At 33.8% G+C, this 12,175-nt stretch overlaps 1 protein-coding gene across 10 annotated transcripts in view; it reads right to left on the bottom strand.

Moving 5' to 3' along the window:
- The window catches only part of PTPRC (protein tyrosine phosphatase receptor type C), a 118,811-nt gene that overhangs the window by 39,461 nt on the left and 67,175 nt on the right, over positions 1-12,175 (bottom strand). For all 10 annotated transcript variants that reach the window (XM_009440392.5, XM_009440387.5, XM_001141776.8 and 7 more), the window contains 5 exons: positions 10,919-11,137; positions 9,610-9,738; positions 8,046-8,183; positions 4,770-4,889; positions 1,001-1,159 (listed from right to left, as the gene is read on the bottom strand). In XM_009440392.5, the coding sequence (XP_009438667.1) occupies positions 1,001-1,159; positions 4,770-4,889; positions 8,046-8,183; positions 9,610-9,738; positions 10,919-11,137 (765 nt within the window). The remainder of the gene's footprint in view (positions 1-1,000; positions 1,160-4,769; positions 4,890-8,045; positions 8,184-9,609; positions 9,739-10,918; positions 11,138-12,175) is intronic.

Genomic DNA, 12,175 nt, shown 5'->3' on the forward strand with positions numbered 1-12,175 from the left:
TGTAGAATTAGAGAATAGAGAAAAAGGGAGGGTAGTGGGGAAGAGGGGGAAGTTTGGGGAGAGGAGAGGAAAAATGTTGTTGATTGGGAAACCTCCAAGTCCTATTACACAATCTAGACCCTCCTTTCCCGGAGTGCTAATGTTATCCTGGTAAACACCTAGATGGGTTCTTCAGGAACAGAAACAAATTGTCTTCTTTTTCTGTGATACAGAAACTCAGGAAAACAACAAAAGCCTAGAGCTCCAGGACCAGAACTTTTCAAACCAAAACCTAAATGACCTTAAAAGTGTCTTACATTCAGCCCCAAATAGCACAATATTTCTTTACAAGTCTAGTGCCCGTTAGGGTCTCTGGAGCTATAGATGCTGCCTTAAAACACGGCATTTCTTCTTCCCTGTCCTCGATGGAGGTTAACATGTGCCCCAGAAGCAGATCTAACTTTGGGCCTGGAAACTATGCAGAGATTATACTAGTGGCAAGAGCCAAATGCCATTGAAAGGAAACCTTAAATGGATAATGTGACATAAAATAGAATAGTAAGTAGTTGAGGGTAACGAAGAGAAGAAAATGCTAATAAAATCTTACATTTTATGAAATGTTTTATCAGATGAACAGAGGTTAGTAGGCTAATGCTTTATGAGACATTGTTAGGTTTCTGATTACAATTAATATTTCCAGATAGTAAAGACAACAGCAAACAGTGAATGTTTTAATCTAAGTTGGTTAAGTACTTAACTGCATGAAATTGTACAAACTGATGCCAATTAAGATGCTTTTATGCTTTGTCCTTAAAATTCTATGACTATATCTGAAGAAGAGAGAGAATCCAGGATAACGGTTTTTAAACTTTTAGATTTTACATGTTTATAAGCCCTAGATGTTAACAAATGTGCCAGGTAAATGTGCTTGCTAGAATAAAGATAGAAATATTGTAGGCTAAAAAGTTCATACTTTGCTTTTTACCATTTATGGAAAGAAGCATTAAAACATATAACTTACGAGCACTTTTAGTTGTGAAATGACACGTTGCAGCACTTCCATTACGTTGCACTTTTGCAACGATGTAGGCATGTAATGATAAAACATATTTCGTATAAGGTTTCAAATTTTGCAAATCATATTTGATCAGGTTTTTATCCAGATTGAGGCAATTTTTTTCTGAGGAAAAATGTGAAAAAAAATTAGTAAGTCGTTAAAAGTCAGTACTACCACATACCTAATTAATTTGGTCTCTACATCACATTGTTCCAAGTGAACTCCAAACTATTGAGTGATTGAAAAATAAGTACATCCTTGATACTCAAAAGTACCTACAATTATCAGCCAGTGTATTGAACAAACTCAATTATCATTGGTAAAATTAAATATTGAAAAATTATGGTTTTATATCATTAATTTGGTACATAAAATATTTAATAAGTTCAGATTCATTTGTGAAGATGATCTCTTTTGTTTCTGAGAAAACACAGCCCCCAGTGTATACTGTAAGTCTTGAGTTGCATGTTTCAGAATGATTCTTTTTTAGAAAACCTTTTCTGATATGTAACCTCCAAACTTTGAACATCGGTATTAGCTACTGTTTTGAATGTTAGATGCAGAATCCATTTGATCATCAGTCATTGGGTTGATTCTATCATAGTAATTTGGACACTACAGTAATTAATGGGAGCTGTGAGAATGAGGGAGTTTCATGCCGGAAGTGGAATTCAGCTGTTCATTGAAAGGTAAGTGGAACTGAATACATGTAAGGGAGAAAAGAAAATATTACAAACGGAAGAAGGAATGTTTTTGAGTTTAGTGACAAACCTGATCAGGACAACAGCTCTGGCTGGGGAGGCATATGAGAGGTAGGACAGTGTCTAAGTGTGTTTTCACACTCAGGCAGAAGACTTAGCACTTGTTAAGTAAAAAAATCACCAACTGCTGCTATTTTTGAGTAGCCAAGTGACATCAGGAAAGAGGATGATTAGAGTGGCAACATGTTTCTGGATAGCAGCTACAGTAATAATAATATCAATAACGATTTTTAAAAATAATAACTCACTGTATGTGCCAAGCACTGTTTCAAGGGGTATACATGAAATAATTAATTTAACCATCACTGCAACTATTAGTTGGTACTCACTATCATCTGATTTTACAGATGACAAAACTGAGCCACAGAGAGATTAAGCAATTTGTTCTGTTTTTTTTTTCTTAAAAAAATAAAAGGCATTACACAAAATAATTTCCAGCAACGTCATGGTGGTCTTGAAAGGTGCCTATTGCTTTCAGTAACTTTTGAAAAATAATCCTTTAAATCCAATAAAGCACAAAAGATCTCTTCCCCAATTCCCCAATTACCAAGAAGCTTCACTGTCACTTGCCATCATTAAGTTAATGAGATAAAACTGCAGTTCTCCAAAATATCTTAAGCTAAAAATGTGAGGAAAAATAAACAAACACACTTTGGGAGGCCAAGGCGGGCGGATCGGATCACGAGATCAGGAGATCCAGACTATCCTGGCTAACACAGTGAAACCCCGTCTCTACTAAAAATACAAAGAAATTAGCCGGGCGTGGTGGCGGGCGCCTGTAGTCCCAGCTACTAGGGAGGCTGAGGCAGGAGAATGGCGTGAACCCGGGAGGCGGAGCTTGCAGTGAGCTGAGATCGCATGACTGCACTCCAGCCTGGGCAACAGAGGGAGACTCCCTCTCAAACAAACAAACAAACAAAACCAAGAGCAGAAAGGAAACAGATCAAGCTACTGAACTTGAACATCTATCACATTTTCTGTTAACCTCAGTTTCATCATATGAACTATGAAGATATGTATGCACATCTCCACTGAGTTGTTAAAATAGTTGATAAAATCTTTAAATAATACATACTTTTAAAAACCTGCTAAACGAATAAAACTAAATTAATGTCAATTGCATTTTTTCTCCTCTTTTAATCCCTCTCTTTTAGAGACACTGAAAAAATTAAATTGTGAAGTAATGAAGTGAAATTTAATATCTGATTAAAAAGTAAACTGCAAATTTCATAGACTTTCTTCCTGTGGATTTTTAATAGTAATTTTATTTAAAATGGTGAGAAAAGTTAAATTGCCTTAACGATACTATAATCCTATCAACTCTCTTTGCCTTAGGTAACATGGGAGAGGAGACAGGTATATGTTTGAGATGAAGGAGAAAACAAAAGCGGAGCACGCTGTTTAGAGTAGAGCTGGCTCCAAAGAGCCCTTTATGCAGTGTCAGGGCATGGTCCAAAGCTGCATTCAGTCACCAATCGGCAGCTTTGGAGAAAAGAAAACACACAGCCTGATAGCTACCCTCCCCTTCTCAGCCATTCAATCCCGTTTAAGTGTTCTATGTGGACAGCTGTTAAATTTGGGTAACACTATTTAGTTGCCCAATAAGAAGGACCCATGCTAGTTGCTGTAATGAGTTGCTACTAACTCATTACATCCTTTTTACCCTAATTATGCAAATACAGTGGAAATACAGTTTAAAAAAAACAGTGTAAAAATATAAAAGAGCCATAAATGCATAAAATGTCTACCATATACTCTGACATCGACAATACTCCCTAGTAGAGAGAGTGTAGACATTGAAGAATGCAGCAAGGGATAGTGAATAGAAGATTCAGAGAAGAGAAAAAAAAAAACGAACAATGTGTTCCCATAGAAGCTACACAAAGTGTTTGTAAAAGAGGTGTCCAATGAGGCAGACAGTACCTCTGCTGTTTTATCTTCCTGGAATTTCCATTTTTCCTTCCACATAGACTTAACTTTTAAATTTATCATAACCTCAAATATATAGTATATATTTCTTTTCCTTGGCCTTTGAATGTTAATTTGAAAACTACATGCATATTTAACTTTGCTTTAGTAGTCTGATTATTAAGACCTAAAGACACTAGCAAGAAAAGGCCATTAAAATATAAAATAACATAATGAAGAAAAATAGCCTTTCACTTTTCAAGTTTTGAAGTGTATGTCTGGTTCCTTCCCCACAGCACAGAGTGACAGAATTCTATGAGGTTCACTTCATTCCTATTTTAACCTATGGATAAAAGAATAGAGAAAGGGCTATCCCAGGCATTGAGGCTGCTCTGAGATACTCCACTGATGTTACTTTCTACAAATAATTTAGATCCTTTAAATTGTCCAGAAGATATTTGTTCTCTTAAATAGCATCTCATTTGAACATTTCATGAGTGAACTAGTCATAGCACATTTCTTTCTTCTTCTTCTTTTTTTAATTGCATTACTTCTGCAGAAGTCTAATTCTAAACTTAGAACTATGCTCCCAAGATTACACCAAACTGGCCCCAGCGGCTACATGGGCCCATGTTCATTTTTATTCACCCAACATTTTGTCTGTATTATTAGCTGAAACAAGTTTTACAAGGGGTTTGCTTGTTTGTTGGTTTGTTTAGGAGGCTGAATGATGAGTTCAAAGTGAGTCAAATCACTTACATAATACTTGCAAGACAGAAATGAGTGTTGTCATCCAGAGGTTTTCTGTCTCTAGGCTTTGGAGCACAAAGATTTAAACTAAGACCAAGAAGGACAAGCCAATATTTAGAATGTTCTGGATTTTAGTCATTTCTGGGGCTGGAAAGCTTTGAATGAGTGGAAGCAATTCTAAGATCAGGGAGTATACTATGCCTATGCAGTCTCTAAGCAGAGAGCTTTGTGACTCACTGGCTCAATAAAAATTTCTAGTACTTTCAAATTCTTGATTTCTCTTTTCTGATGAAATTAAATTCTACACAAATTACCTGTCTCCTTCATATAACAGAGGGTAAAATTATGAAATGATCTTTGAGGGGGATTCCAGGTAATTACTCCTTGATGTGCAGCTTCACTTCTACAAGTAATATTCTGAGGCTGTCCTGGAGCTGTTAAAAGAATAAGAATGTTATGTAATATGAAAAATAAGACATGGATAAAGCATTCTTCATATTATAAGCATGCATTATTGATAACCATATTTTGACAAATGATGAATTCAAAATAAAATTTAAAGAAATGCATCTGGGCTTATTTAATTTGTTTTAGAGTAAATTCCTTTAACAAAGTAAATGTCACACCAGATTGGCACTGTGAAACCTAAGCATTCCACTGACTTGAAGATATCTAAGAACCCCCTCTTCCTTTCATATACATTATTCATATATATTCTTGCCCAGATACTGCCTAAAATTCCTGGAATTTGTAGGTTTTGCTGTGCTGAAAATCTGGCATTCATAGCACCAATAAATTTAGCAGTCATTGAGTAGCACTTGTCATTGCTTCCAGTAACTAGTCATTTGAAACTGAGAAAAACTGATAAATGTTTAAATAAAATGTATGAAGTAAAATTTACATTAAAATGTACCCATTTGAGGTACAGTTTAATGCGTTTTTAACAAATGTATACATCCACATAACCAACACCACAATCAAGATAAAGAAAATTTCTGTGATCCCAAAATGTCCTTCTGTGGTACTTCCCAGTCAACTCAGCTCCTTTGACCAGACTCACGTACCTTCTGATCAACTTTCTGTTAACTACAGATTAAATTTGTCTTTTTACCCATTGCATGTAAATAAAATTAAACAAACAGTAAGTACTTTTTCACTCCTAACATATTGCACTCAATGTAATGTTCTGAAGATTCATTCACTTAGTTGCATGTGTCATAGTTAGATTTTTTAAAAATTATCAGTAGTTATTGTAAAGATACACCACGTTTTACCTAGGATTCAACAGTGAATACACATTTGGGCTGTTTCCAGGTTTTGGCTACTATGAATGCATCTGCTTTGTCATGTTTCCTCTTTGGTAAATACCTGGAGTGAAATTCCTGGGTCACGGCTGCACATCCTGACCAATAGTTAGTAGTATCCATCTTCTTAAGTTTAGCCATTTTAATGGATGTATAGTATTATCATCTCAGTGTTGTTTTAATTTGTATTTCTCAGTTAACTAATGATGCTGAGCATCATTTAATGTGCTTATTAACCACCTGTATATCCTCTTTTGTGAAGTATATATTAAAAATGTTTGTCCATTTTCAATTGAGCTGTTTTATTCCTTATTTTGCAGCTGAAAGAGCTCTCTGTATATTCTGGAAAAACTTCTGTTGTTGAAAAAATTAATTTTGATTTTTTACAAACTATTTATTGCTTTTTTATTTCCTTAGTTGCCTCATCCAAAAAGCAGGAATATTCAATTTTTATGCACTCCAATTCATCAAAAAAATTTTATGTTTCTTGCTTTTGTGCCCTAGGAAATCTTTGCTAAAGCTACACATTTTCTCCTATGTCTTTGATTAGAATTTTTTAAATTATAGCTTTAGTATTTAGGTCTGGAATCCATTTTGAATTAATTTTTGTGTTTGTTGAGAGGTGAGAGCTGATGTTCATTTTTTTTTCTACAGAGATACCAGGATCATTAGTTGAAAAGACTATTTTTCCCCCACTGAAAACATTTTGTGCTGTTTTCAAATATAAAACATAGTTTTCTGGGATTTCTATTTTGTTGCATTGATTATAAAGAATGTAATAATTGTGGTACTAATAAAAATACATTAAAATTTTCTAGTTATGCTGAGGATATAGTTTTTACATAGTTTTATTTGCTGTTCTTGTAGCTATATATTATTTTGGAGAAGTATGAGGAGACAAGGATTTAGGCAGCCTCTTTAGCCTTCAACTATCCTTTTTACATAAAACTTAGAATCACGGGCTGGGCATGGTGGCTCACGCCTGTAATTCCAGCACTTTGGGAGGCCAAGGTGGGCGGATCATGAGGTCAGGAGATTGAGACCATCTTGGCTAACACGGTGAAACCTCGTCTCTACTAAAAATACAGAAAATTAGCAGGGCGTGGTGGCACGCACCTGTAGTCCCAGCTACTTGGGAGGCCGAGGCAGGAGAATTGCTTGAACCCAGGAGTCAGAGGTTGCAGTGAGCCGAGATCACGCTACTGCACTCCAGCCTGGGCAACAGAGCGAGACTCCGTCTCAAAATCAAAACAAAACAAAATTTAGAATTACATTTATAAGTTTTGTCAAAAATTTCTCAATATTATCATTAATAAACAAATTCAGTAATGTGACAGACTGCAAGATCAATACAGAAAAATCAATTGTACTTTTGTACATTAGTAACAAACCTGAAAATGTGATTAAGAAAACAACAGCATTATAACCAGGAATAAACTTAAACTAGAAATTAATTTAACAGAATTATAACACTAATGCACTGAAAACTACAAAACATTTTGAAAATAAATTAAAGAAGACATAAATTAATGGAAAGATATCTTGTGTTCATGAACTGGAAGACTAACACGGTTAAGATGGCAATATTTCCCAAATTGATCCACAGATTCAATGCAATCCCTGAAAGAATCCCAGATGGCTTCTTTATAAAAATTGAAAAGTTGATCCTAAAATTCATACAGAATTCCAAGTTCCCTTAGATATTCTAAACAATCTTGAGGAAAAGTAACAATTTGGGGGAACTTACAGTTTCCAGTTTCAAAATTTACTACAAAGCAGCAGTAATCGACAGTGTAAGCATGACATATAAATCAATAAAATAAAACTGAAAGTTCAGAAATAAACCCATCATTATGGTCAACTAATTTTTGATAAGAATGGCAAGACTATTCAGTGGGGGAATAAATAGTATTTTCAGCAAATGGCGCTGGAAAAATTAGATGGCCATATGCAACAAAATGAAATTAGACTGTTACCTCACACCATATACAAATATTAACTCAAAGTGGGTAACAGAGCTAAATTTAAGAGCCAATGCTATAAAATTTTTAGAACAAAACATATGGATAAATCTGCATGACTTGGCAATGGACTTTCATATATGACACCAAAAACATAAGCAAAAGAAGTAAAAATAGATAAATTGAGCTTCATTGAAATAAAAAGCATATGCTTAAAAAGTATCAAAAACAGCAAAAAGACAATTCATTTCCTATGATTCTCAAATAATTATAAGAACATGAAGAGGGAAGCAATTTTACATATAAATGCAAGTAACATACTCACTCCCAAAATCTGTTTTAATAATTTTACTTGCGTTAGTATACTTGTGGTTATTATAGAGTATTTCTGAGTCACACTTATACTCATGTTCGGGGTCAAGGTTTTGTAATTTAATTTCTTTATTATCAGATGTCGTATTACCTGAAATAAAGAAATATTTCGAATGAATATATCGATGCAATATTTCACGCACACATTTATTTTCTAATTTCACATTTATAATTCTCTATTTAATATTTATCAGATAGAAACATCTGTGGAAATTACCAAAATAATAAAAAACCCTAAAAATAATTTTTACATTCAACTTTTATGAAAATACAGGCTGAGTTTCCCTTATTCAAAATTCCTGGCACCAGAAGTGTTTTGGATTTAGTTTTTTTTTTTCAGATTTTGGAATATTTGCATATAGATGATACAATATATTGGGAATAGGACACAAGTTCAAATGCAAAATTCATTTATGTTTCATATATACCTCATATACATAGCTTGAGGTCATTTATTTTTCTCTGGGGATGCTGACTAAATTCTGTGTTATGTTTCTGCATTTTGACTATGACCAGTCACTTTAGGTCACGTGTAAAATTTTTCACTTGTTTGAGCCGCATCATGTTGGCACTCAAAAAGTACTGGATTCTGAGAACATTTTGGATTCTGGATTTTCAGATTAGGGACGCTCAATCTGTATATAGCAAATACAACTTAAAGTTGAGATTGCACCTCACCTAGTCTTTATGTAATAGATTGTCTAGAGAGAACATTTTATCATTGGTCTGTCATGATTGCTCTTCCTTTCCTTGTCTGCTTGCCTGATGGCCATGAATCTATACTATGATGATTAGGTGATGATTACACCCAGCGCAATGCTCCATCCTCTATGTGTGTAGCTGTGGATATGCGTGCATGCGCATGCACACCTGAGCACATCTGTCTGTCATGCCAGCTATGGCCTGGCAGATGGCTTTAAGTCAAAGGGTGGGAGAGTTCACCTCATTAAATTCAAATACACTTTAAAAATACTATCTCAATTATTAGTTGCCTCAATTCAAATCCAAACATATCCCTAGGTGCACTTGCTGTTCTTTTTCTGCTTTCTTCTTATTTAAGTGTTCTTGAACTTGTGTATGAATTTTGTTGATGCAGGATGGAAAAAGTAAACTCTTGAACCATACAATCCTGTATTTTTTTTCCTTACTTCATAACAGAGTTTGTGTATTATCATTTCCTTATAACACCCTTCTTTCATGATCTCTTCAACAATGCCCGTGTATAACAATTGCCAAGAAAATTATTGTAAATTAATTGACTTTCAATTTTTAGATATTTATTTTTCATGAAAAGTATTCATTTATTTTGTGAATTTGTTTGAATTGTATAGGTAATTTAATTATTTGACTCTAAGTATACCACAGACCAAGAAAAAGACAAGAAAGAAAAAAGACAAACAGAGGGAGAACAAGAGAGGCAGGGAGGAAGAGAGAAAGGGCAGAGAGTAAGATTAAATAATATCTAGAAGAACATTGTGCCACAAAAAAAAATTCTCTGGTCAATGTTATATTCTTACCACATTGAAATCTGTAGGTAATATTCTGTGTATCACAAGTAAAGGTTTCAATATTTTTCCATTTTAAACAAATAGTAGTATCTGCTTTTTCAACTTGTGTACAATCATGTAACTGAAACTTTTCAACCCCTGACAAGAAGATACAGAAATAAACTTGATTAGTATTTCATAATGTGTATCCTAAGCCCTCATTCATTCCTAACATGTCAGTTAAAGCCACTGAAATTATGCTAATGACATAGAATTTGGCAAGGATTGAGATTGCTATGGGAAAAGTCTAATAACTCTAGGGATTTGTTTCTTTTATTATTTACTTTATTATTTTTAGCACCATATATTTTGGTAGTGTTTCATTTATAAGTTATACCACGTTAAAAAATGAAATGCAAGCAAACATATTGATAAAATTGTAGCTTTCGCACATTTTAAAAAACACTCATTCCATTTTGTATTTTTGTTTTTATCTTAAATTTTTTGTTTACTCTTTACTTACTTTTAATTGAATGATTATTATAAAGTGTATTGGGAGTTTCCCTATTGGGAAATGCATTTTTAAGTATTGTCATCTTCTGTGTTTAATTGGTAATTTATCTCAGTAATATTTAGGGAAAATGAATAAATTAAACGGATTTTATTTTCAAAATACATTTGATGTTAACATATTTAAATGTTAACAAATTTATTAATAGTCTTGAATTATTAAATGATATGACTTTTTAAAAAAATTACACGGCTCTGGAATCCCTTTTCCAGAATGCATTTGGCTAAGAGATGCTTCCCCAGAGTCTGCCCGACGCCTGTCACCCCCTCCTCTTTCCAAGCAGTAGCTTAGCTGACAAAACCAACTTGATCTCACTAACATGACCATAACCTTCCTTTTTATTAATGTATTTTGGTTCTTCCCATACACATCAAATCCTTTATGTTTCTCCCTAATATATTTCAGATAAATTTGTACTTAAAAGAATAAATATATGTACATATATAATTAATACTTCATTTAAGTAGAGGAGAATAAAGAAAGCTTGCAGACAATCACTTAGCAGGATAAACTATATTTAGTGCACATAAACATCTCCCTGTTAAATAAGTAGAAGTGGTGATTAATGGATGTAAACAGAAGGCTTATTTGACTCTATCATTTTTACTTGGTTAAGACAGCGGAAAGTTCACCCACTTGTTTCCAAGGAATTTCCTTTCCCTCAGCCCTGTTCTCTCACCAGACCAGCTCCTGTGACCACTGGAGAACACCACACACAAAAGTGTACTGTTTTTATAAATTTATTAAAAGAAATAAATTGATATTTACCTGGTGGCACATCTAATAGTAATGTCTTATCAGGAGCAGTACATGAATTATGAGATATGGAAACAGACATATTTTTACATTCTGTAAGGTTATGCACCTCATTGTTTGTGCAAGTATTGTTTCCACATTCCACATTCTCATTAACATTTAGCTTTGCTGTAAATAATTTAGTTTCCTTGTTATATAAGTAATCCACAGTGATGTTTGCATATTTTTCATCTAAAAGAAAATAGAACATTGAGTGTTATTTTTCCAGAATAAATAAAACTACATTAATGCAAATGCCAAAATATCAAATCAACTAACCAAATATCCCCAAAAAACATGAAAAAGAAAAAACACATTAGGTGCCTCCATATCATTTTTTTCATAATTATCTGTGCTTTACTGCCCTATCAAGGACCTCAGCTTGTAAATTTATATTTGGATGATTACCAGATAAGTGTCTGTCTTCCTAGCTGGACTTGGAACTTCCATGAGAGCAAAGTCTAGGCTATTTTTATTATCACTGTAAATTCAGGAGTATGCATAATATTTATCATTAATGGGAACTCACTAGTTACTTGTTGACTTGATGCACAAATAAATGATGCATTTGAGAAATTTATTCTTGCTTTATAATTTTCTTGTTTTCTAAAATGTAGTTATTAACCACCTGTTTCTTTATATATGTGGGGCATTAATTACTCAGAGATCAGAAGCCCTCATTCTTTCCTTAACTTGGGTAAAATTATGATTGATAATATACCTCCAAAGCACCTTTGTTTAGTGTCAACAATTTCTGCTGACTGATAAAAATATCTTTACAACAAATATAAATTTATTCATTTGTTTTTATTCAACAAAAATTATTAAGCCCTTGTCATGTGTAAGACATGGTCACCAATACTAGGAATTCAAAGGCAAGTTAGATATAATCAGCTTTTAGAAATGTATAATCCAGTGTGGAGGCAGACACAAGCATGAATTGCAGGAGACATACAAACGTCTAAAATAAGATTATGCAGGAAATAATGTGGCACTAGAAAGAGAGAGATCTGTTCCATTTGGAGGTATAGGACAGGATTTCCAGAGAAAGTGACTTAGTTTGTGTTTTAAAATATGAGCAGGAAATAGAAAAATAGACATGGGGTTTGGGGGATGAGGTTGGAGCAGAATTCCAATTGTAGAGGAAGAGCAGGAGTGGCCACAGAGGCAGGAAGGAACAGTATGTGTTTAGAAATCTGTAAGTGGGCCAGGCATGGTGGCTCATGCCTG

Source organism: Pan troglodytes, chromosome 1, assembly GCF_028858775.2.
Source record: "Pan troglodytes isolate AG18354 chromosome 1, NHGRI_mPanTro3-v2.0_pri, whole genome shotgun sequence".
Classification (NCBI taxonomy): domain Eukaryota; kingdom Metazoa; phylum Chordata; class Mammalia; order Primates; family Hominidae; genus Pan; species Pan troglodytes.